The sequence below is a fragment of the Pelodiscus sinensis genome, chromosome 1 (genome assembly GCF_052426305.1).
Source record: "Pelodiscus sinensis isolate ZL-2025 chromosome 1, ASM5242630v1, whole genome shotgun sequence".
NCBI lineage: Eukaryota > Metazoa > Chordata > Testudines > Trionychidae > Pelodiscus > Pelodiscus sinensis.
In genome coordinates this window covers 220,651,947-220,679,515 of record NC_143052.1, presented here as the reverse complement: position 1 = coordinate 220,679,515, position 27,569 = coordinate 220,651,947, and the positions used below count along the sequence as shown (strand labels likewise).

At 39.5% G+C, this 27,569-nt stretch overlaps 1 protein-coding gene across 7 annotated transcripts in view; it reads right to left on the bottom strand.

The window, feature by feature from the left end:
• Nucleotides 1–816: 816 nt before the first annotated feature.
• MID1 (midline 1) overlaps nt 817–27,569 on the bottom strand; it is a 350,551-nt gene continuing 323,798 nt past the window's right edge. For all 7 annotated transcript variants that reach the window (XM_006120186.5, XM_089775222.1, XM_006120183.4 and 4 more), the window contains 5 exons: nt 26,394–26,521; nt 22,881–23,024; nt 7,952–8,113; nt 5,221–5,428; nt 817–3,987 (listed from right to left, as the gene is read on the bottom strand). In XM_006120186.5, the coding sequence (XP_006120248.1) occupies nt 3,639–3,987; nt 5,221–5,428; nt 7,952–8,113; nt 22,881–23,024; nt 26,394–26,521 (991 nt within the window). In that variant the 3' untranslated portion in view covers nt 817–3,638. The remainder of the gene's footprint in view (nt 3,988–5,220; nt 5,429–7,951; nt 8,114–22,880; nt 23,025–26,393; nt 26,522–27,569) is intronic.

The following is a 27,569-nucleotide window of genomic DNA, read 5'->3' as shown; positions in this document are numbered from 1 at the left end:
TGGTTGCCAGTGTTGACCTCCCCCAAAAAACCGGTCATGGGGGGGGGGGGGAATACATTGTGACTGAGCCATGGCAGTGACACAATACAGAAAAGGGAGCCAATGGAAAACTGCAAAGAGGAGTAATGGTCACCCATTTGCAATCTCACACATACCACCCTCCCTTCCCATTTGTAGTCACATGGACCATCTTCCGCTCCCACTCGTGATTACACATCAGCCTTCTTGCAACTACAGCAAATGTTTACATAGCAATGTAATATCAGGAAAATATTCATTGTACTTGTAGCTTCTTTTAATGTAATTTAGCAGCTAAAAAAGGGAAAGAGCCAGTAATCCACGAGGAGACAAATCTCGATAGCGCACACACAAATGTTTGTGAACCACAGATGGGAACCACTGCTCAGTGAGGTTCCTTTGCTCACTGAGCCAATTAGAGACTTAGCAATCAGGAGGAATAAAGGCAGAAAGAGGAGAAATGATGTCAGTGAGCAGCTTTCCTTTTCATCTCTGGAAAATGGGTCCAGCCACACCCTTAACCATTCGGACATTCAGTTCTTGCACTTAGTTTGCTATACGGGTTTGCTCCATTGAATCCCAACTTGGGCTTATGGCTTTAAAATGATCATTGCACACATGGAGTCTTCACTGACCGTCAGATAGCCGCAGCAGTTACAGAATCCCCAAGGAAACCTCCCCCAGCTCTGCCATACATTGTAAAAGCGGCATGTTTTTGGTTCTTGTCTAAGATTGCAGTTCCCCCATATTTTACTTTGTTCTTACAGACCATGCAAAATGCCACAGACCCACAAAAGCCAAGTTTTGAAATGGATGCTTTTATTGTATATTCGGGCATTGAAACAACTGTAAAATAAACAGATTTTTGTTTTTTGAAAATGTCCATACAAATACCAAGTACAGCAAACAGTTCCCCCAATCACAGTCCATACAGAATACATAATGGTTCAAAAACAAGCTAAAAGGGATGGTCAGACACTTAATTTATTGAAAATTAATCTGTATTTATATGTGTGTGTTTATCCGTGCACACACAGAACACTGATAGAATTAATAGTTCATTCGAGGAATGTGGTTTGGCTTAAAATGAAGTATTCACTATTGAAATATAAATCCCATAGCAAGGAATACTACTGTAGATACCAGACCATTTTTTTCCCTCTCAGCCATTGTCAACCTTTAAACACATGGTTGATATTTAAAATGAAAAGAAAAAAATGGGGGGAAGTCTCCAAATATTCATGATACTGTTTTCAATCCTGTTTGATCGCTGCAAGCCTTGTATGATCAGTTTGCCCATTTCTGAAATTGATTTTCAGATATATTTTATCATAATTCCATGAAAAAGAGTGGTATACAACTTTGCCATGTATATTGTAGTAACACACTCTATTCTGCTAGGCAGAAAGTTGGCATCCATCCCATGCTGTCACTTTCTTCCCTCCCAACACCTTTTCACTATTGGTTTGGGGTTTTCTCTCTCTCTCTCTCTCTTTTTTTTTCAAATGGTGCCCTGTCTACTGTATATAATAACTTTCATATTTTCTCACATGCCTTTCAAACAGTCAGGCCAGATCTGCGGAACAAAGTACATCAAGTCTCATTGATAATATCACAAAACACCATTTCAGATTTTTTTTAAATTCTTGGGGAGGGGGCCTTTCTTTATCATCACAGACATTAGAATAAACAGCATGGCATACAGTACGTACATATTTTTCCCTACATATGTCAACTCAGAGAAGGTCAGTGGCTACTCTCTGTAAACAATGGAACGCTGCCATGACAGGAAGTGATGGCTGAACCCTAGATGTTGTCAGACTTATATTTCTCCATTCATTCCACAGTAAACAGAGGACGTATAGAGAATCAAAGGAACATGAGCAGCAATTAATCTCTGTTTAAACAAAACCTATATCATGTATTCATTATTTTCTTCATAAGCGTCTTTCTTATCACTATCATAAGGCAAACTGTAGTATACCATTGTACCTGAAGAATCAATATTTAAAAAATCTGAAGCCAAACTTGAGACCCTTTCATGTTGGGCCCATTAGCGAACAAAGTGCATTAAAGTGTCATTTTCAAAGGACACCCAAAGCAAGGTTTAAAATGACTGAGCCAACCCTTTCCTTACACCTGTATTCCATTTATCCTTATTCTAGGAAGGCAGATATTCATCTTTTGCATATTATCAACAAAACCCTTTTCATTGTCTCTCAAGGAACATCTTTAAAAGGCATCTACCATCTTCCACATTTCAAATATTTCTCAGGAATCTCTAAAATAATCATTTATACAGAAATATGGTAATAATCACAAAGGACCCTATTCATTTAAAAATTAATGGGCAAAATTCATCTTTTGGGTATAGTTTGTACAGCTTCTACTCATCTCAGTGGAGCTGCAGCCACTAACCCCAGGGCTAACTCAGATCCCCTATGTGCAGGTGAAACTCAGACTAATATTACTGCTGCAAATTCGTCATTTACTCCTCATTGACGAAGAGCACTTTATCCCATTAAACAACTCAATGCAACAATACATATTTTTTGTTTCATTGGCTGCTTGTATAATGAACTTCAGTACAGTACTTCTCAATGCAACGTTCATATACCAGGTATCTTTGCTCTTCTTTACTAATACACTACAGTGTGATACAGTGAAACTCTTGCATTTCCTTTAAAAATGTGTTGTAAGTTGTCCACCTCTCACTCCAGATGTACAGGCTTTGGATTGTTGTGGTGTACCTCTAAATTCAGTGGTATGTCCCCACAACTCAACTGTCAGAAGTAAGCCACCTCCAATCACAATGGAACCTTAAGTGATGCATCATCTCATCAAAACAGGAGATAGTCAGACTTTGAATTGGTTGTGCTGCTCCAATGTTGCTAATTTTCTGAGATGATATCAATCTTACATATCCTCAGTGATCCGACTGAGACAAAAGTGAAGCACTGATAGATGGGAATCACTAGGTGATTTATCCATTGACATTTCCAGAAGGTATTCCATGTTTCTTTGTGAATAAGTTTAACATGCAGACCTATTCATGAACAGAAGTAAATAAACCCTTCTTCTTTTTGTTGTACTGGAAAACTCCATTTCCTTCCCTGTTTATTTTATTTCACTTTTTTGGTATGCACATTCTGGTGCACAAAACTGAAGTTGAGAGATGCTGCACACAGTAAGATCAGAGTTCAATGTAACATCAACAGTATATCAATGTGTCCGTTGCACAGTTTCCAGGAAACAAAACTCCTTCTAGTTATCCCCTTGTAAAAACAAAAGTGTAGAAAAGGTTTGTGAATGGGGCCCTTATCGTGCAAAAACAATGAACTTTAATCCAGATAGCCAAATTGAGGAGTTCTTTATATAAATAATTTATAAATCTTCCTGTAAGAGACTAAATACAAAATAGTTCCGAGAAATTATTAAAGCCACATCTTGCCCTTTAATACAAAATACACAGCAAAGAGAGATACCCACATTCAGTTCTGGCTGGAGCCATCTGGGATGTTTTGTATGCCACATTGTCAAATAGCTCCACTGAAGGTCCTGTGGGCAGAATTTTTGCAGTCCATCAGAAAGCTGGCATTATATCCCTTTGCTTTTAGCAGTCACGGAAGCTGCTCAATGGAGTCTAAGTGATCTGGGATAGGCAGGCCCGTTATAATTGTCAAACATTTATTCCACACTGTGAACGTGGGGCACACAGGCTGTGCAAATGTTATGTCAAAGGTGTAAAGGTGTAGAGAGTTCAAAGCATCATAAAAGGCAAGAGAACCATTGTCGTAGTCCAGCAAAATCCCAACACGACGGAGGTGAGGAGCAGGCTCTATAGGAATTTCTTTGCTATTATGTCTCACCACCCAGGCATTATTACAACGGCAAAGCACCCAAGAGGCAGAATTCTTTCCAATCCACTCATGTTTTGGTGCTGTCTTGTAAGAAATACCAATTGCATACCTGCAAAACAAAAACAGTCTAGAAAACAAATGTTTTGTGCCATGCTGTTTTCTATCAATAAAGGGTAAACTTTATCCTGAAAGACTCTAAGGGATGCACTCTCTTTTGTTTATGCATTTACATTCTCATTAAGTAAAGGATAATTAAAATGTCATGCTTAATTAATGTTCCTCCTGGCTCCCAATGTTGTGACTGGAAGGTCATGCAAATCTTGTTGTCCACATTGCTGTTTACAGTTTGCTATGGCAATACTTAGAACTCTTAGCTAAAGATAAAAGACCATTTTTATTCACAAGGAAAAATGGTATGTGCCAAACCTTTGCACAAGAATTCTAATCCTTGCTGATTTAATACATGATGCTGCAGAAAGGTGAAAGCATCCGAGTATACATGGAATGCCCATTTATGACTTGATAGAACCTCTTCTGCCAGGTCTTTGTCAACTTTATTGTACTGAGCACTGGGCCATGTGAGGCAACTGTAGGGGTATGTCTAGACTGCATCCCTCCGTTGGCAGAGGGATGCAGATTAGGCAGGTCGACATTGCAAATGAGGCAGGGATTTAAATATCCCGCACCTAATTTACATAAAAATGGCCGCTGCATTTTGCTGACTTAGCACTTTGTCGGCAAAAAGCGGCGGTCTAGAGGGGGATCTGTCGAGAAGGAAAGCCTTTTTTGACAGATCCTGTAAACCTCCTTGCAGGAGGCATAAACCTCCTGTAAACCTCCTTGTGGAAGCAGGGTCTAACCTGTGATGTGATGTGAAGTCATTAGCAAATATGCATTGTTCTTTTTAAGGAGAATGGGCACTCCAGGCCTCACAAATTTCCCATTCCTTTTATTCCTAGTACTATCACAACACTTGAATCCCATATCATGGTGTCTCTCTTCCTGACCAAACACGTTGGGCACAGCTACCCACAGCACCTACAACGGCTGTTCCACATGACAGCCAAAGGGGCTCATTTAGAATGAAGGGATGCTCCTTTTTATCCCCTATACTCTACAGCCCACTGTGGAACACATACTCGCAGCATTCCCATTCTCTGCAGGCCTGGGAATATTGGAACCAAATCTGACTCCCCTATGTAGCAGTTGTCAATAGACCATCAAGCTGCTTTCGTGTTCCATTCATATTGAAGAATGTTGTTTCAGAAGCACTAACATGTACTAACATGGAAACAAATGCAACTTTTTCTGGTGCTACAGTAATTAAAAATCTGACACATACCATGTACTCCCACTTATAACCACTTCCCAGTAATGCCGTCCACTGTCAATAAACACATTTCCAGCTACTCCATAGCTCCCTTGGCTGGTGAAGCGCTCAGGTGTGTGGCTCTTTTTGGAAGAAGTTTCATCACGCTCCACCGTCAGGTTATCATGTGACACCTTCAACTTTCTGTGGGCAGATTTGGGGTCCAGTTTAAATGGCTGGCCTGGGCACATACACAAGGATGACAAAAGAAAGGTTTGCTTAATTTTAACAAGCACAAGTAAAGTCAAATGTTTGGATAATAAAATCTCTTGTGTTAAACAGCTGAGGCTATATAATAATAATAAATAATAATAATTAATAATACTTATTTTCTTCTCTGGACCAAACTTAAATATACTGAGCCAAACTGCCTCCTAATACACTAAAAAAGAACGATCTTTGTAGATTAGTATTCAGATAGATTGCCGTACTAGTTACTGCTAAGAAAACCCCAGTGTTAATGTCACACTCATTCTCTGCGACCAAGAGCTAACTTGTTCATGAATTGTTCATGTAATTGAAACCAAAAATATGCCATCTCTAGTGATGGCTTTTTTGTTATACATTAGATTTTAGAGTACCTCACATTCCTATTAGTTTGCCAACCATAAAAAAAAAATGCAATAATGGCTTTATCACTATTGCAAAAATGCACTACTTCATAATCCCATAGTATACAAATCAAAAGAAGTGCTACTCTGCTTTGTTCTTTCATTCTCTAAAGTTTTATTTGTACTGGGATGCCAACAATGCTGGATCCTCTGAATTAAAATGAAGGAAATGAACTATAACTTGGTCCAAACATTCTGGTACAAAAGCATTACTGCTGTAGCTGTTGGTGGGAATTTTCTGCTGTAACACAGGGTCTGTAGACAATAACAGGAAGCACTTTGGTAAAACGAGCTCTGTAGATACATAATGGCTGCTATGACTGACAAGCTTACCCATGTTAAAAAGCAGAAAGATCTTTTTAATTCTGCCAGAGAATTTCTGAATGACAACTGGAAAAAAATGACACCAATAGCCCACAAGGTCCTTTTTGTGTGTGTCCTTTATCCTTTTCCCTATAAGGGCAAATCTTCTTAAAAGTTCAAGATCTTTGATTACATGAGTGGAATGTGGAAATAAGCATTCCAGGGTTCTCTGTGACCGTACAGACTTGATTCATGTAAACTTTAAGATGACGATTCCTTTGTATTTGTGAAAGAGCAGCTAAGTAATTTGTATGCAGTGGAATCAAAGTAATTAAAGTTGGCATAAAAATGTCGAATGAGATTGGTCTGAAAAGTGATAACATGCCTTATTACAGATCTCTCGGAAAGCATTTCAAGGAAAAGGTTCTTCCAACACGGTCTCAAACATTATTTTTTGATAATAAAGATGAAGGAATGGCTTTAGATGTAGAAGTATATATTCTTTCATAATATACATATAATTATGCACATATCAAGAGTAAAATTTACCCTTCAGAACATAGGCTTTGACACATTTTTCCCCCACAGATGCTAACAGTATCTGCTTGCTTCTACCACTGGGTAGCAGCAAAATACCTCCTATATGTCTCTCTACCTGTTTTCTACTCTGTACTGGTGAAGTATCATCTGAAGCATGTCTTTCTCTGTACTGGTTTGCCACAGGTCTGATTGTGTCACAGGTACCTGACAGTAAACATCACTTGTTTGTCACACTGTATATCTCAAAGTGAAAAGGGAAGTAAGTTTGCCCTTTCCCATATAAGTCGTTCAGAAGAAGGAAAATACCTGTTTTACTTAAAACTGTGTTTACCACTACACACATTGTTTTTACTATATAAATTGATAACTTAGGGTCAGAAGTGCTGGCCAGGTAGATAGGGGAGGAAGAAGAAATGCACCACCTGCCCATAATAACCTCTCCACCTTTTCATTATACACCAAGCAACAGTTCCTCCAGACCCAACATTCCCTACCCAATTCCCCAAACTGTCTGTAGCCTAAAAGGACTGAAGGATTGGCTAAGGCATGACAATGAACCACAGATAAAAAAACCCCAAAAACTTAGAACCACTGCCTTGAAGTGCTAGGCTATATCCACTCAATTTGGTTCAATCATTTTCTTAAAAGTGGGATCTCTGACTATATCATCTCCACATAGTTTTTAGAATAAATTCTGGGAGACTCCCATCATCATAAAACAGGGATTATTCAAGAGGACCAATTCTAACAATGTAATTCCATTTATAAAAGAAATAAAATTCCTATAACAATAGATGGAAAAGGGCAAGACAATATGAGAATAAAACAACAACAACCAAAAGAAACATTTTCAATCATTTTTTCCTACAGTTGTTTCTGATAGAGATGTTTTCAATGATGTAGACACATCACTGGACCTCCAGAATTACAGAGATCCCTCTGTGTCAAGCACTTTGAACAAGGCAGCATGCTTTATCCTGCTGCACCTTTCAAGCATGAAACCTATGAAGGAAGGAGGAGAGATACTGTGGGAGTGCCTGTGTGTTTGCTGGATTCCTTGTTACTCATTTACACAAGTTCTCTCTCTTTTGTTGTCTCTCTTTCTCTTCCTATATATATCTATAACTCCATGCCTCTGTAAACTCCACTCCCATTCATCTGATGAAGTGGGTTTTGCCCACAAAAGTTTATGCCCTAATACACCTATTAATCCCTAAGGTGCCACAGAACTCCTTGTTGATTTTACTCACTGTTTGTCTTCAGCTTGCCAGGCTCACTGTTCCGGCTGCCTGCCTGATTAATGGCCTTGACAACGAAGATGTACTTAGTGCCACTCTGTAACCCATGCACGGTGTAGTGATTTTGTTTGATATTTGGAACAATCATCCAACTGTCGGCTGAGTTACATAAACCTGTAATTTCAAACCAAACACATTAGTCAGAACATGCTAAATACTTTGTAACTATGGGAGACACAACTTTGAAGACTCATGAATATTTACATTAACCTGAAAATGCATTAAACAATCCATGAGAAACTTGCCTCTTTACTTTCATAAGTGCTGTAATATTTACCAATTGGTTCACTAATTTCCACTGACTTATTCCACTTGCCCCCAACCAGCGTACCTTTAAAAATCTTAATACATTAAATCAACCATGAAAAATGGACCTTTAAAAAACTGTGTGGGGACAATCTGGAACTTTCAACTGTCCCTAAGCAAAGAATGGTTTATTGCTTAAATTTAAGACTATAGGGTGTGGAAATGCCATCAGTCTGTTTTTTGACTTAATTAATTTTAGTTGCATGCTGTAGGATTTAAAGCTAATGTGACTCATCACCATGAGGTTTCTTGAGGCATTTTTGCTGACAGTCTCCTAAAGTTCACTTTTGAGGACCTGAAGCAAGTTGTTGGCGGTGAGTAATTAGTATTACTTTCCATTGCATATTGTTATAAACTTTTATTGTGTGTGAGATGCATCCAGATGAGGGTATAACATAAAAAGAAGCTAGGAAGGAAAGAAAAATGCTGGCTAAACCAAAAGGAGAAAACATCCCACAGTGAGATAGATTGAACTGTGTGGAAATGTTTCCTACAAGATGGTGGAAGGCTCACTGAGCCAAATCATTTACAAGTACTATGTTTAAAACAGCAGTCGGTCTAATTAGCCTTTAGGTGCTATTGTATTATAAACATTTATAGAAATAACAATGCTGATAAAGTGTATAGATTTACAGATATGTAGGAAACTTTTCCAAACTCAGGCTGTCTTGTTTTTTCGTTTGAAAGCCCATTAAGGATAGAGTTTAAGATTCGTCCTTTAATTTCTTAACTGTCTTACTTTCTATCAATGTTCTTTCATTAGTTCATTCTTTCCATCTAGGTACAGTATTTATCTAGACTTCATCACCATAATATCACTATGCCTCACAATTATTAGGGAATGTTATCCTCACAACAATGTAAGGAGGTATTACTTTTATTTTTCAAATGGGGAATGGAGGCACAGAGAGACGAAGGCCTACTTTTTATAGGTATTTAAGTGTGTGGCACTCAGCATTGCAAAGGCTAACTGATTTAGGAGCTTAATTCACAATAAGGGATTAAGGCAGGATTTCAGATGCTACATTCCTAACTCCATTTTGAGAACGTTAGGCTCCTAAATAGTTAGATATTGCAAAAATGTTTGCCATAACATTTAAATACATATAAATAATCTGGGCCTAAGCATATGTCTACATTGCAATAAAACCCCCACAGCACCAAGTCTCAGGGCCCAGGGCAGCTGATTCAGGCTTGCAGGGCTAAAAACTGCAGTATAGACAGCTACGCTGCAGTTTTATAGCCCCAGAGCTTCAGCTACGCGAGCTTCATCTGTGGCCAAGGCATGGATCTTTTATTGCAGTGTAGGCATACACCAAGTTACTTACCCAATGTAAAACACTGGAATGAAGTCAGAAATTCAACTCAGATCTCCTAACTCCCAAAGCTAGTTCTACAGCTTTTAGACCATTCTTCTGAGTAAGTAACAGTAGCACTAAATTTACATTTTTGTATTTTATCTTGTACAAAGTAGAATGTCTGAGGGGTTCCAACTTACTTTGGCGTCTGCTGACACATCAAGGAGATGGGTATTTTGATACTAACTACTGTCAAGATAACCAACAACTTTATTGACTAGACTTGAAACATTTTTGTTTGTTGTTTTACAACAAAAATAAATTCTGGTCTCTTTGTTGTTCATAAGCCAGTCAGCTCTGTGATCCTACTTATTTCTCCAAAACATCAGCTACAAGAGCTTTAAACTATAAGAAACAGTTTGCAGCACTCTCTTAAAAAAAAAGATGTTGAAAAATTAGATCAGACAAATCCATCATCCACCCGTCCCCTGAGAAACAAACCTTGCAGAGGCTCCCGTACTGTCTAGCACCTATAGTAATGCCTACAGCATTATCTGTCCATTTCCTGTTCTATGCCTGTAGCAGATCTACTGAATTTTATTTTTATTCTACTAGGGGGTTGTGGCACCTGCTTCCTACACTCACCAACCCCTCCGCCCCTCTCTGGGGGTAGGCAACCCTGGCTTTCCCCCCCGATCACCGGGGGGGCCACGCCACAGCCACGCCAGCCCTGGCTCTTTCTCCCCTCCCCCGGGTGTGGCCATACCAGTCCCAGCTCTTCTTCTCCTGCTCCTCTGCCCCTAGCTGTGCCAGCCCCAACTCTCTTTCTCCTCCTGCCCCCAGCCGTGACCTCGCCAGCCCTCAGCTCTTTTTCTCTCCCACCCCGTGGCAGCACCAGCTCTTTTGATTCTCATTAGAAAGGATAATGAGACACTGTGGATGGATTCTGAAGAATTTCAGTGCTTGATAATGGTTCTTTCTTCCAGTTTTTGAGATGCCAATGACATACTCAACTGATGTTCCGCAGAAGTAATCATCATCTAAAAGAGGTCCAATTCCTGCTCCTATTAATATCTAAGGAAGTCTGCTGCCAGCTTCAACAACTGGTCAGAGGTAAACAGGTCAGAGGTAAACAGGATGAGGTTTAATAAAGAGAAATGCAAAGTGCTCCACTTAGGAAGGAACAATCAGTTCCATACATACAAGATGGGAAGCGACTGTCTAGGAAGGAGCATGGCGGAAAGGGATCTAGGGGTCATAGTGGACCACAAGTTGAATATGAGTCAACAGTGTGATGCTGTTGCAAAAAAAGCAAATATGATTCTAGGTTGTATCAACAGGTGTGTTGTAAGCAAAACTCGTGAAGTCATTCTGCCGCTCTATTCTGCACTAGTTAGGCCTCAGCTGGAGTACTGTGTCCAGTTCTGGGCGCCACATTTCAAGAAAGATGTGGAGAAATTGGAAAGGGTACAGAGAAGAGCGACAAGAATGATTAAAGGTCTAGAGAACATGACCTATGAAGCCAGGCTTCATGAACTGGGCTTGTTTAGTTTGGAAAAAAGAAGATTAAGGGGGGACATGATAGCGGTTTTCAAATATCTAAAAGGGTGTCACAAGGAGGAAGGCGAAAATTTGTTCCTCTTGGTTTCTGAGGACAGGACAAGGAGTAATGGGCTTAAAGTGCAGCAGGGGAGGTTTAGATTGGACATTAGGAAAAAATTCCTAACTGTCAGGGTGGTCAAATATTGGAATAAATTGCCAAGGGAGGTGGTGGAATCTCCCTCTCTGGAGATATTTAAGAACAGGTTAGATAGACATCTGTCAGGGATGGTGTAGACGGAGCTTGATCCTGCCTTGAGGGCGGGGGGCTGGACTCGATGACCTCTCGAGGTCCCTTCCAGTCCTATTATTCTATGATTCTATGATTCTATGAACTGAAGGATAAAGATCATTCCTATGTTGTTATGTCTAGAATTTACCAAGTGTCCACACTAACAACTGTACTCACAAGCAATGTTGCAAACTCATGGCTTGATTCAGGAAAGTTTTTCTATTAAGCCCTTACAACCAAGAAGTTAATAGGACTCAAGGATGGATTTCAGCTTGCAATTACTTGTGTCCTGAATTGGGGCCTCAGTCAGCACCAGCACATAAGAACAAACCTGCTCATCACACAGTTAGAAAGAATTAAATCTGTTCAACTACTAGTTTCAGAGCATTCTGGAATATGGGACTCCACATCCGGCACTGGAAAAATACAGGGTTTGGCATTCAATTGCTGTTACACTGTCCTGGGCAGAGCTGATTCAGGGAGGGATCCAAGGTGGTGCTGAACACCCCCTTCATGGTGCTGTACACTGTCTATTGCTACGAAGTGACTGGGGGTAGAAGGCACTGAGCTCTCACAGAGACTCTCAGAATAAGGCCATTCACTTCTTTTTCAACCTCTTCTGGGGTTTGATCCTACAAAGGTGTTGCACATCTCCTGGAAAATGCTGATCACCTTGTGCTCCCACTGACTCTTCACAGCCAGAGTCATCCCTTAGTGCTTGTTATGCCCCATCCTTCCGAGCTCATGTGAAGTCGACAACAGTAGTAAGAGGCATGCTCCTTGGTACCATGTAAGTTTTCTTGATACAGTAATGGTCATTTATTAAATCACCTAGAAATCTGAGATCTGAATCGATCCCTAGAACTCTCCAATTAAAGTACATTTTTCTAGCTTGCTTTGGAAACTTTCAACAATATTGAAAACCTGATGAAATCCATCAGAGGATAGTGAAGTTAAAATTATCTCAATAAAAAGCCAATCTAAAACCTGCATTCAAATAGGCATCTGCAGAACTGTAGAAAATGCAGATATATTTGTTATGGGATTTCACCTTCTAGATTTACATATATTATATATTATCTATAAAATTAACTATATGGACAGATTAGGTCATAATTATTTATCTGAACATTAAATTTAGACTCTAGGATCTTGGCATAACTACACCACTGTAAGATATCAGGATATCTTGCTCCTAGAGCCTTGGTGTCTAACATGCTAGCCACTAGTCACATGTGGCTATTTGGCTAGTTCAGTGTGGCTAGTTAGCTTCAGAACTGGTTAGACACCACGGTATTAGAGGTTCATTGAGAAAATTTCTGCAGCCCGTGTCTATTGATACAGAACAGAATGTTTCCAAATAGAATGTTTTGGGGTCAAAGCTTTGTTTGATCATGTGGAAGGTGTCCAAGGATAATCAATGCTCCCTTCAGGAAGATATTTAAACACACACAGTGAAGTCTATCCATATAAACTCATGTTTAAATTTAATTTGAAAAGGGATGCCTTAATGATTATCTTTGGAGGGCAGTCACATGACCAAATAACACTTTGGCCCCAAAAGCTTAAAGAGTAAAGTTATGAGGATGTCCTCGACTGCACTTATAAAATAACCTAAAACAGATACAACCCGCAAGGGCCATATACAACTACAAGCTGGACCTCCCTGGTCTGGCAGCCTTGGGACTTGACTAGTCTGAAGGAGGGAGTTTCCCAGATTAAGGGAGTGTAGCCCCTTCTGCTGCCAGACTCCAGGCTCTACTAGGATCTGTCAGCAAATCGCCAGACTCCCCTGCCTCTGGGCTACTGGGCTCCCACCTCCTCGGCCAGCCTCAGGGCTGCTGGGGGCCCCACTGCCCCAAAGCTGCCAGACTCTGCTGTCTTGGGGCCGCCAAAGCTCCAGGGCTCTGCTCTTTTACTGCTCCAGGGCTCCTCTGATCCACTATCCAGGGGCTGCCGAAGCTCAGCTGCCCTGGTTCCAGTGGAGCTCCACAGCTGCAAGGTTGCTCTGGGGTGTCAGGACTGCCCTGCCCTGAGTGGGTGCTCTCTGGTCCAGGAGCTTTCTGGTCCAGCAACATCCATGGTCCTACCAGACCATGGATGTTGCCCAGACCAGTGTCCTGGACCAGAGAGGTTCAACCTATATTACTGATGGCAGAATATTTTATAGCCATTTTAAAGGAACGTTTAATACCCCCCCCCCCAAAATTCTAGGGCCAGACATAATGGAGCAATCACTTCTTTTATGACATCAAGTGAGTTAGGAACAGAGGAGAATGGCGTGAACATGGAACAAATGATGGATAGGCAAGCCTGGAAAAAAAATGACCTGGCAACCTGAGCCCAGCTAGCTGGAAAAAGGGAAAGAAGAGGGTTTGGAATGACCAGGCAACTGAGCGATACGATATGAACATTTTACAGTCCTTGAGGAGTTGCCACTAGAGCCGTGTGCACCCTTCACTCTCTACTATGGCCAATGGTATAAATGCAGCAGAGGCACCGTTCAGCATTATGCACAGGAGTTGGCACTATTGCTCCTAATCACAACATGTGCACATATTGTTTGTAGATCCAGGTTTCTTGTTTCAAAAATGTAGGGCTTTAAACAATAGGAATTAAGGCTCCTGCAGGTGGTAAAACAATGTAGGCATCCTAGAAGAATTTAGGGAATGTAAATTACATCCTGAAATGGGTGCAGTGACTACAGTGATACCCAGGCAAGATGTGTGAGTTTTTGCTGAAAAAAATAATTAAGTTTTCTACAATCTGGAGGTAATAATTTGTAAAGTTATTTCCCCAGGGTGGGTTGCTGATGCACTTTAAAAACCAGACAAGAAAAATCCCAGTGTGTAAATCCTACTAAAATTTACACTGTTTTAATAAAACACTTCTTTTTTAAACTACGTCAGGAACACATAAGTCACAGGAAGTTTATCTAATCTTCCAAGCATTTTAATTGTTTAAAAATGCTTTATTTCAATAAATTTATTACCAACTTACATTAGTGGAACAATTACAGTGGAAGAGTGGGACAGATATATAACCCATTCTCTCCACATTCCCACATGGATGAATTAATATAGACGGAATTTCTGTTAAATACACAACAATTTTTCAAAGCAAACTAATCTTTGAACACTGTTTTAACAGGCTGAGGTTTTCCTGGTTTTATCCCACATTTGGCACATTGGTTATTGTTATATTAAAGAGATACTCACTGAGAAGGCACAGTAGCATTTATGCACCATGGATTTTCTCTTAAGAATATAGGAAATCCCTTTTAGTGAATTAAAAATCTTAGGAAAAGACAGTAAAATTTTCACAATTTCACGTCTTGTTGACTTTCAAAGATATTAACTATTGAAAATGTTAACCTGGGCAATTTCTGTAGGTTTCACTTTACCTAATTGAAAGATAAAAAACCTGTTTTCCCACCATTCTTTGGGTTCTCAGGACCATCATAAACACACAGTGAGGGTAACAACAATAAATAATATGTTCTGTCTTAGCAGAGTGTTCTTAAAAAAAGAAAAAGAAAGACAATCTGTACCCCAAGGAATTTGTATTTGAAATGCATCAAAACAGCTCAGTCACTAAGTGACCAAGGGAGAAAGGCACCTAGTGAGGTTCAATGAAAGTTGTAAACTTAGCCCACTTGTCAGACTGAGGACTTGATTCTCGTTTATACTAAGGTCTCTTTAGGGTACCTTGACACTAAACCCTTAGCTCAAAATAAGCTACGCAATTTGAGCTACGCAAATTGCACCGCTTATTTCAAGTTAATTTAGAAATAGCTTATTTCAGGGTTTACAGGGACATCGGAACAGTGCACCCATTATATTTTGAAATAATGGGCTTCTTTCAAAGATGCGGAAGTATCCCAAAATAGTGTTGCAGTGTAGACAAACTTAGAATCATAGAATCATAGGACTGGAAGGGACCTCAAGAGGTCATCGAGTCCAGCCCCCCGCCCTCAAGGCAGGATCAAGCTCTGTCTACACCATCCCTGACAGATGTCTATCTAACCTGATCTTAAATATCTCCAGAGAGGGAGATTCCACCACCTCCCTTGGCAATTTATTCCAATATTTGACCACCCTGACAGTTAAGAATTTTTTCCTAATGTCCTATCTAAACCTCCCTTGCTGAACTTTAAGCCCATTACTCCTTGTCCTGTTTCAGAAACCAAGAGGAACAAATTTTCTCCTTCCTCCTTGTGACACCCTTTTAGATATTTGAAAACCGCTATCATGTCCCCCCTTAATCTTCTTTTTTCCAACCTAAACAAGCCCAGTTCATGAAGCCTGGCTTCATAGGTCATGTTCTCTAGACCTTTAATCATTCTTGTCATTCTTCTCTGTACCCTTTCCAATTTCTCCACATCTTTCTTGAAATGTGGCGCCCAGAACTGGACACAGTACTCCAGCTGAGGCCTAACTAGTGCAGAGTAGAGTGGCAGAATGACTTCACGAGTTTTGCTTACAACACACCTGTTGATACAACCTAGAATCATATTTGCTTTTTTTGCAACAGCATCACACTGTTGACTCATATTCAACTTGTGGTCCACTATGACCCCTAGATCCCTTTCCGCCATGCTCCTTCCTAGACAGTCGCTTCCCATCCTGTATGTATGGAACTGATTGTTTCTTCCTAAGTGGAGCACTTTGCATTTCTCTTTATTAAACTTCATCCTGTTTACCTCCGACCATTTCTCTAACTTGCTAAGGTCATTTTGAATTATGTCCCTATCCTCCAAAGAAGTTGCAACCCCACCCAGTTTGGTATCATCTGCAAACTTAATAAGCGTATTCTCTATCCCAATATCTACATCATTGATGAAGATATTGAACAGCACAGGTCCCAAAACAGACCCTTGCGGAACTCCACTAGTTATCCCTTTCCAGCAGGATTTAGCACCGTTAACTTACATTGATCTGTCAGTGTAAGGGGCCTTAATGTGGGAATAAATGAGGTTCAGGCCCTAAATGTACATGTAATCCATCATATGGTTCTGGATTAGGTCCTGAACCTGCAGTTTGATCCATGGACCCTCCTGCTAAGAGTGTAAACTGTCCAGGAGAAAAAAAGAGTGTAACTAGACAAAATAAAGTATTATGCTCCCAATTTTACAGAAGAGGACCTAAGGCAAGGAAAATAAGGTACTTGGCCAAGGACACATGGAAAGTTTATAACTGGGCTGAGAATTGAATGCAGATCGGCTGAGTTCCAGTATAGTACTTTAGTCACATAATCATCCTTCTCTATGATAAAAGTAACAGAGATTGTAGCCATCAGGTTAGATTTTCATCTCTCTTTCTCTCTCTCTCTGCCTATTTGTTATCTAATGTTCTACTCCTCCTGGTCATTGAGAGAATCAAGCCGGTTTTGGTTTTTTTTACTATATATAAACAAACAAATAAAAAATAAGCCTCATTTTCTCAGTGACCAAGAAGAGGCGAATTAATCTCTTGCCTCCTGTATTTGGTTTTAGAAAGAGCCATGAGGGCTGCTGAAAAATACAGTGTGCTGCATACAGTGAAGACAGAATTAAAAGCTGACCTTTACTGCAACATACTAAAGCAATTCCATGATGTTAAAAAGTACTGAATTTTTTACAATATTATGTTTCACATTGTTTAAAAGGGGGTAAAAAACCCCAACTAGTACACAGTCATTATAAAAAGGCATTTATAGCATATAGATTACAGATGATTAGCTACTTTTCAGAGATGCTAATGTGCAAACAGCTCCTCAGATAATATTAGCTTTGAGAACAACTACTGTACTAAAAAGCTGCTTAAATTAAAGTTCTATGTTGTTATAGAAACACTGCTGCCAGGCCTGTGGTAGTCAAGCAATTTGGCCACATTTGGAAATAATCTTTCTTGTATTAATTAGGGACTGGATCAAATGTTAACCTCCACATTTATACGTTAATAAAAGATATTTTAATTTATTATGTTGGACACAAAATGCATCAGCAACGCTTAGGTTTGTTTTTCTTGCTGAATTCATAACAATCTCCAAATGACGTATGCTTTTCATGAGGGAAATGTAGTAAAGACAGAAAAGTGCAGCAAATCTGGCTATGCAGTTCTAAGAAATGGATTCCAAAACAACAACTTACATAAGTAGAATGTGTGGGCATGTATCCAAAGTAATTCATATAGCCTCTGGGGAAAGAAGCATATTGGCTTTATACAGTAGTCTAGCTATTTCCTCCTGACTAATTCATGGCCAGAAATGGACAGACACTCTGGATAGTAGTAACCTGCAGTAACAGCAGCTAGTCCATGCATTGTTTGGAGGGCGAGGTGAAGTGAAGAATGCCTTTTATGATGAGGCAGTATGTAAATCTCTCAAATACAGGGAAACCCACTTTTACTGGAATAACCTTATGTTAAAATAGAATAATTTGTTTTAGAACATCAAAATGAGGACTAGCATACCCAGCAACAGTGAACATGCACTTATAATAAAGTGTTCTGAGAAAAATAAAATTGACTGTAAGAGGGTTTCACTGAATATGCCATTTATCTGAAAATTCAACAGATTAATACTCTAACATTCCAACTATATTCTCAGAAAGTCAAATATAAAAACAAGAAGATTATACTGCATTGCAGGATAAAGAGCATGATCTACATGAAGCAAAAAAATACTCAAGAACACTCTTGGTCAAAACAAGAGGTCATGGGACCAATTTCTCTGGCTACGTCTAAACTATAAGCTTTTTGCTCAAGAAGCTTTTGTTAGAGATCTTCTGCAAAACTTCTTGCACAAGAGTGCATCCACACTGCAAAAGTGCATCGAAAAAGCAATGTGCTTTTGCTAAAGAGAGCGTCCAGATTGCATGGATGCTCTCTTGAAAGTAAACACTGATTGGTATGCACAGAATGGCCACCAGGGCATCTGTGCTTTTTCCCCTTTCCTCTTTTTGCGCAAAAACCCCCTCTTCCCCATCCACACATGCCTTTTTGAGAAAGAACTCTTTCACAAAAAGGCAATCTTCCTTGTAGAAAGAGGAATACCAATTGCACAAAAACCCCTCTGTTCTTTCAATTCTCTTGTGCAAAAATGCGCTTGAGGTGTGGACGCTCTGCAAGTTTTTCCACAAAAACTCTGTAGTGTAGACATAGCCTTTAAGTATGATTGGAAGTTTGACCTAATCATTGTCTACAGGTTTACATCAAAGAAATCAGGGCAGGCTTATAGGAATTTTCCGCTTGGCACTGGCATTTGCAAGAAGGAAAAGGCATCTCCATTATAAGGCATAGGACTTAATCTCGGAGAGAAAAAAGGGAGCTTTACAAGTAGAATAATGTTTATACTTTTTTTATGATCTTGAATAAAACTTTATAGAGTTCCATGGCTTACAGATGAACAAAAAATGAAAACAAACAGCCATCCATTTTTCATACATGAGAGAAGCCAGCAGAAGCTATGAATGTTTTTAAAAAATCAGTTTCTCCAAAAATCATGGGACTAATTCTGATTTCCACCAGTGTAAATCAAGAAAGAAAGTCCACTAAAGTCAGTGGAGTTGCAATGATGTAAAACTGGTAAGATGGGAGAATTAGGTACAACATATTGCCACAGCATTGCTACATTTGTTTGAAATATTAAAACCCATTTTATTAAAAAGCTCTTTAAGATGCTTACTTCATTCATTAGTTTTTATCTGATGTGTTAATGGGTACAAAATTTTTTATTAGGTACATAAAATAGGAAGTGTGTCAATTACATTTCATACCATACGCCGAGCATTTCAGACTGTGCAATTCCAAAAATTATCATATTACACCACCAAAACCCAATTGTACTTGTTTTGTAGGTCACCTCCACATGTGAAACCTACAACATGGCCTTAAAAGGAGATACTTCATTGAGTATTCACTAGTAAACTAGGAATAGAAAGTCTCAGAGTACAAAGGTGCAGAAACTGCAATCACACCTGCCATCATTTACATTTGACATCAAAACCCTTTCCTCTCTTTATAGCATGCCTTCTGTCAGGCATAACACCATGTATGAAAATGGGTCAGGGAACAAGCAGCATGCTACATTGTTGCACAGTCCTGTCCACTTGTTAGTGATTAATCAGAGAATCTTTTCTTTGTGTTGTCTGCCTTGCTCTAATTCCTTTGGAGTACTCTTAAGCCGTTATTGAATGAAATCTATCAATTAACAAGGGTGTACAAGTGTATGCTGAAGTTTACTTGGCCTTTCTACTCAGCTCTATTAAGAATTTAGAGGCTGTTGACAAGAATTAAGCCTACAAGTGAAATACTAAATGCAGGGTTCACTCAAGTATTTGACAAGCATGTGCTTTCAATATCCTAGCACTCTTCTTTACAAAATGATGCTCTGTAGTGTGATAGCACTCAATTTCAGACCTCCATGCAGAGTGCAGCTAAGTAATCCATTTAGCAGGGATAGTAAATGCTCACACCATTTTCAAGACATAGTAATTAAGATGGTGAGTGTGAGAGGCTTGACCCTAGCCACAGGTGTGAGTGCTAAAACTTGGATTAGATATTAGACTTCCAAGCCTGTGTTCAGAGCCCACCTCTTTCCCAAATATTAACAGCAGGAATTGCATTTAGACACAGCCAGGACTTTCATCAAAGCATCTCAAAACATAGGTGACTATTCATCCTCTCAATTAATCAGTCTGGTACAGGTTGGACCGTCCTGGTCCAGCACTCTCGGGACCTGAACAGTTCCAGATGAGGGATTTTGCTGGACCAGGGAAGGTCATTTCTGCCCTCCTTGCCGTAGCCCCCTCCAGCTCTGCCCCACCCATGGCTTCCCAGTGAGCTCCTCCCTCTTTCTGGGCCCCGCTACTCTGCCGAGCAGCATCACTGCCTCTGTGCGTCTGACTCCTGATGCCACACCCAGCAGCCCTGCTACCTAGGCATGTGCAGGGCTTCCACTGCAGTGCCCAGCAGCCCCGCTGTCTCTGCACACTGGGCTCCCACTGCCCTGCTGGGAATCCCTGCCGCCACACGTCAGATTCCTGCTGCCTTGCCAGCCTGCAATGCTCCCAGGTGTGAGCTCTGCACCAGGACTCTGTGGTCCTGGAACATTTGTGGTCCTTTTGGATCACAGATGTTGCTGGACCAGACAGTCCCAGTTTAGAAAGTTTCAAGATGTTGTATTATTTCCTTTATGCAGATGGGGAAAAATCATGCTGAAAATCACAGGACCCAACAAAGTCAGAGTTGGGCATCTATCACCCCTGTAGCATGAACAGTGCCTAAGAAAGGGATGCACAAAATCCAGCATGTTAGATGAAGTGCTTCCTCTGTTAGTCAATGGGAGATGCAGACGACAGGGGTGTGCCCTATGCCTCATCCCTTTTACAGAGGTTGATGCCTAAATCCAGGCTGCAGGGAGACACCTCTCTCTGTTTGCGATCTATAGCCAGACCCAAGGTTCGCTCTAAGCTGCACGGCAGTACAGCACCGCCGCTGCTTAAGGAGCCCCACCCAGCCACGGGCTCAGTGCTCCCTGCACGGAGCTGCCTGGGTGGGGGAGAGGCACTTCTCCCTCACCTAGAGCAGCAGCTCCTTGCTGAGGACAGAACTAAAATCTCTCCAGCTCACAGGGACTGATTCACTGCTCCGTCCTCAGCAGGGACCTGCTGCTGTTGCTGAGGGAGAAGTGCCCTTTCCTAATCCAGGCACCTCCCTGCACAGAGTCCTGAGCCGCTGGCTGGGCAGGGCTCATTAAGCAGCTGCGGGGCCATGCTGCCACATAGCTTAGAGGGAACCTTGCCCAGAACTCCCTTTGCTGGAGTCGGGCAGCTTAGGCTGCTGTCAAACTTCACACAAAATGGGGAAAGAAAGACAGAAGACAGTAGGGAGGTTGAGCCAGGGCTTACTTAATTCAGGAGAGTACCCTAATCACTGGACTATAGGTTTAAGGCAGGCATCTTCCGATTCCAAAAATCTGGGATTTAAGTGCTTAAGTTGCTTTGTGGATTTGGGCCTATATACAATAATAAAATTTAGGAGGTTCATTACTGGTAGAATATTTGCCCAGAAACAAGTTAACCTATAAGCAACAACAATTAAATCTGGTCTTTCATAAAACTCATAGTACCAAGGTGAAGGCAAATGTTCTACTCTAAATCACATAGGACAACGCAAAGGGTTAATGCAATTATAAAAACTGAGTCAAATACAATCACCACGTCAACAGCTTTTCCCACTGATGTTTACTCCCTTTGACTTTAATACACTGAAGCCTTGTTCATACTTATGCCGAGATTGATGCTTTGGAGATCAATTTTCTGGGATTTGATTTAGTGGGTCTAATAAGAACACACTTAATCAAATGCTGAAGGTGCCCCATTGACCCCAGTTCTCTACAGGTTTGCAAGAAGTAAGGGAAGTTGATGAGAGAGTTTCTCCCTCCTGCAGTGGGGCCACCCTAGAAGTTTGATTTAAAATATGTTATCTCCAGCTTCACAATTCTCATAGCTGGAGTTGGGTATTTCCAATTGAATTTCTTCCCCTGTATAGACCTGTCCTAAGAGAAGCTTTCCACTGAAATGAATCCCTGCTTTCTGCAGCCCTACATACAACAGTAGTGGAAAAAACTTTAGTTTTATCTCAAAGGTAAATTTTTCAAAAACACTTAAGTGACTTAGGAGCATGAGTCTAACTGAAAGTCAATGAGACTTCTCAGCTTCTGAAATTGGCATTTAGGCTCCTTAGTCTCACAGATGCTTTTGAACAGAAGCACTTGAATAGGCTTTGATCAAATTTTATCTCTGAGTACCTGAATAATCCCATTTAAGGCAATAGCACTACTTACTTAAAGTTAAGCATATACTTGAATGTTTTGGTGTATCAAGGCCTCAATCTGAAGAAATCAGATTTTCCAAAGAGCAATAGTTTTATTGAGTAATGATTTCTTCGAAAAATCTCATTGTAAGTGTTTGTATGGAAGCTACTAGCTGCTCGTTTTAGGAAATATGGCCCTGGCCATTTGGCTTTGTCTATACTGTACTGGGAATACCATTGCTCAGAATTTATAACTACAGTGTCTGTCTGTCTGTCTGCCTGTATATTATATAATTCTCTTAAAATAATACAAATAGTTTACAAAATTATGAATGCTTCTTATCTCTTATGAGATGGATTGTGTTTGTATAATTTGGAATCTATTTTTTTTAACTCCCACCCTACTACACTTCTAGCAAATGTATGCATAACCAGAAATTCAATCCATACAAGTTTTAAATTTGAAAATCCTTTCAAAATCATTATAATCATTTGACATTAAATATAGAAAACGAGCAATACAAAATGTATAGGAATTATGTGTTTTTCCAATTTCTTCTTGACTTCTGCATATATTTCTATTTGAAGGCACGTTATTTCCTGAAAATCACAATCAAACAAGATAAGAAAATGAGAAGATTTATACTTACTAATCACATTTGCTTGCCCAGTAAAGATGGTGTACTGCAGCTCATAAGAGACCACACTGAACTCATCATCTGAGGTCCAGTGGACAGTGATTGTGTCGTAAGAAGCTGTACAGAGTTCTTCTCTAATAGTTGGAGAGTTAGGAGCTGTGAAAAACCAAAAACAACTATTAGTGAAATGAGCTGACTGACTCAATAGAGTACTTTATCTTTCACCTCTGAGATTAATATGCAATTTTTAAATGGGGTTTTCTGGCCATATGTTACCACTGATTTTTAGGCAGAACATAGAAATGTTGCGTAGGACAGAACTTTGGGATGCCAACGTCTTGCTAACTTCAATGGGAACTTTTAAAAAATTGATGATATGGTTCTTAAATGTGTGGTTTAATTACCAGTATCCAGGAATCCGTTTAATAAAATTGCCACCACCATTAATCATTTCACATCTATGTAGCTTTAATATGAATAGCCCCAATGAGCCCACTGATTACAGAGAAGCTCATACTAAAATGACCCAATTGCACCTGAATTAAAAATAAAGGAAAAAAGTGTTCTGCACGTGTTTCTTGCTGCTTTTCTCAGACCTTCATGATCACTTTAAAAATCATAGTATTGTTCCTTTCCCAGCAATCGTATTTCAACGTAACATTTTGCAATTTTATTGTGCATTAAATACGTTTATATTTTAAGTTTCTATTTTCAAGTATTAAAGAAATAGACTTTGTTCCAAACAGCATTTCTCTTTTATGAAAAAGAGATAACTGAAAAGCATACGGAAATGCTCAAATGTGTTTCATGATCTGTCCATGATTTGTGCAGCTCTAAATATTGTAGCACAGAAGCTTGTCAGCATATTTTTTCCCAAACCAAGGAACCCTTGGGACACATGGGTATTAACAAAAAGGAATGGATATCAACTCAAATAAGAACATTCATCCCAGAAAGGGAACATAAGCAAAAGAAAAGGAAAACAATACTCCAAAAGGGTATTGCTGCAATTACATAGTGTAGAAAGAAAGTCAAATATTGCAGTGTTGCTACCCTGAGTTTCTCTTTGAAATATTAGAGGTTGATATTCATGGGTTGGGTTTTTTTTTAATACTTATCAGAATAACCTACTGGAGGGTTTTTTCGTTTTATTTTGGTTTTTTTTTTAAATCTCTCTGTTGTATCCTATTCTTCCTCCTTTGTATATTTCAATTCTTTCAGTTTAGAAAAGATGATTAAATAGAAATAAGCTGATCTTTGTATTTTAGCTGGAAGATCCAATTTTTGTGGGTTTGCATTAAACTGAAATGCTCATGCTTTCATTCTCTTACATACTTAATGTGAAATCATGGGCTAGAAGAAGAATTTAACACAGAATGGGAAGATTTTATCAGATGCACCTACTATGTACCTAATCTTCCCTGAAACTAGAATATGGGAATGTTTCCAGAGCATTACTTAATTCAATGAATGAGTTAGACTTGAATAGAGTGCGTAGAATCCCTCAACATGTGAGGGACACTACTTGACAGAAATATCTTTCAAATAAACAGAAACGTAATTCAAATAAAATTTGAGGTCTGAATACAATATCCATCCTTGAATGTATAGCCCAAAGCCTTTTGGTCCATTAAACAATGAAATAAGATACACCTTTATAAGTTGTTTATTCACTTGTGATAGATGTTACAGGAGCAGTTTTCTTTAATTGGCAATCCAAGTACCCATTTATCTTCATTGTTTTAACTATTTCTGAACACCATGAATGAGGCAACATAATGGGAAAATTGCTTTTAAAGGGTTAAATTCATTTAATTTCATCACTGTGAACAGAACTTCATTCCACAAATTGCTCCACTGTGTTCAGTGAAACTCTTCATCAACTAAGGTACATTTCATCATGAGAAAAAGGAGTGAAATTTTGCTCTAGCCATTTTTAATTATTAAATAAAATAACCAAGCACACATGAATGTTGGCAAATATATAATGTCTTTATTTCAACACTTGTGCATAAGATACGAGATAGATTGTATTTTGTGCTCAGATGCTTTGTATTTCCTGTTTGTGTTTTGTATTTGAACCATATCCTATTATCAGTATGAAAAACTAATCTGGTAAAAATATGGATAGGTGGGCTATTCTTAACTGGCTAGCCAAATAATAACGAAGAGTGTTTTGGTACTTTAAAGACTAACAGATTTATTTGGGCATAAGCTTTTGGGCTGATTTATTTGGGCTTTTCTGAGTAAAAACCACTTCATCAGATGCATCCAACAAAGTGGTTTTTTCTCATGAAAGCTTATGCCCAAATAAATCTGTTAATATTTAAAATGCCATAGGACTCCTTACTGTTTTTGCAGATACAAACTAGCATGGGTACCCCTCTGAGACATGTAGCCATATAATGAAAATATTAGATTAAAAATGTCTAGCTAAATAGCCCTAAACATTATGTAATTTCCCTTAACCTGAATGAGTGTTGTGCAGAAGGGACAAGAAGTCTGATCTATTTTCAGGTGAAATTTGAGTAAAGGGGTTGTTGAATTTAGACATCCCAACTGCGACAGAGTTAAGACTGAGGTGCTTTCTCTGTTGGTATATAGCATGTCCTAGTGAAATCACATCAAAACTGTGAGGCAGCATTTTTAAGCCCTCTTCGAACAATGTCGAGTGATGACTACTTATAGGCAATGTAAAATTAGAGTCCCTGCCATGTTTTTTCTGTTCTCAGTGAATGAATTTGAAATGAATTGTTCTAATTCTGGTTCAGAAAAGGAAACATTCTTGATTTTAGCATTTTTTTTCCTCTTTGTGGACGATTAAATAGTCTGTGATTGGAGATTATGCAATTTGTTTGGAAGGGCTCAATCCTACAGATTTACTCAGTAAAATTCCCCATTTACTTTAATGTGATTTTTGATACCGTACAATCAACTTGTATATCTGAGAAAAAGATGACAGCCATTATACAACTCTAAACACTGTATGCTTCTTCAGGTATTTCATGGGTGAAATATACTGCAGATATTGATACACAAAGATTTTTCTCATGGCTGATTCTTTAGTGCGGGTCATTAGAATTGCTTCTGGTTACTGATATAATACTAACCTGCCTTAAACAGCAATTTTACTCTGCCGTGAACACACACACACACACACAGAGCTCACAGCAGTACTGGCCTAAGGTAGAACAGGGAACAAATCATGTCTCCAATCAGGCTTCAGATCCAACTTCCCCATTGCTCCAGCAGGCGTATGGGTGGAGACTAATCATGTACTGGGCTCATTCTATTTTCCCTTCCATGTTGACTCACTTGTGCTGGTCAGACAACTAGGCAGGTAGGAGGGACAGAAGCAAAGCGACATATACTCCTCACTTCTGCTCCCTCACTCCTTTCCCTTCCCTTCCCCTTTCGTTGCAAATCTGTGATGTGGGTGATCCATGCCAGGAACCGAATGGGGATAGGAACGTGATGATCCTGGCCCTACTATTTCCCAAGTGAATTAATAGTTTAAAAATATACCTGTAAGATAATCAAGGCATTCCAACATTTTTTTCTCCCGGGTAAAATCAAGCGCAAACGTATCGAAAGTATCATTGAGATTAATTTCAGGGATTAACACCTGGGATGATGCCGTAGCCATGGAGACCCTACAATGGAAAAACATAAAGATGCAGTAGCTTTCACATTAATTTCCTAACCATCAGAATCATCAACCCCAAACTGTTACATTTTTTCCACCATATTTTTAAACACATTCATTTAGGACCCAATCCTTTAGTTCTTACTTTTGTAGCAAAGTCCGCGGGGTCAGCCCATTACTTAGCTGATTCTCAATTTGCTATGTTAAACTATTTTACTCTACAATGTTAACAAAATTATGATCAAACATCAAAATGTTTATAAAATGGAAAAGCAGGGTTTTTCCTTTTTCCGTGGAACAAAATTCTTCTTAGTACTATGTTTATTTGCTTCTGCTGTGCATTAAACAGTCCTGAACAGATGCTGTACCTCTCTCAGCCACTGCCTTGTTAAGCAGCTTCCTGCTTAAGGCATTCCTTTGCACATCTGTCTCAAAAATTGGTTGGGGTCAGACTGCCACACCTCCTCCAGTTGTTAAACAAGTTACAAAATTTTTAACTTCGTAAAGGGCAGAGTGAAGATTACACAAACAGACATCAGAATGTTTCACCTTGAAATGCTTTTTGTTGCAAAATGAACATGCACGGTAATGCTTTTTCAAATCTGAAACTCTTTCTTACCTAGCTCACATAAAAAAAATTGTATTTATTTTTCCAGTAAACTGCATGCATCTGTGATGAGTTTTTCATGGAAAATGAGGGCTAAGGCAAATACTGTATTTGGAACTTTTCAGGCTGATGTTTCAGATGTGTCAATGGGAATGAGGAGTGTAAGTGGATTGTTCAGGAGAGAATTCATACCTATTTGGGCAAACAGATTCACCTTCCTGCTATTACAGAAGGGAATAATTAATTGTGTAAATCTGGAGGCAGATTAGTTGAGTTTGTTTGTCAATTAGTTGATTTGGTTTGCCACGGAGGTTAGGTTCATCAATAACTATTAGTCAGAATGGGTAGGAATGGTGTCCCTAGCCTCTGTTTGTCAGGGGCTGGAAATGGTTGACAGAAGAAGGATCACTCTGAGGCATCAGGCATTGGCCACTGTCGGCAGACAGGA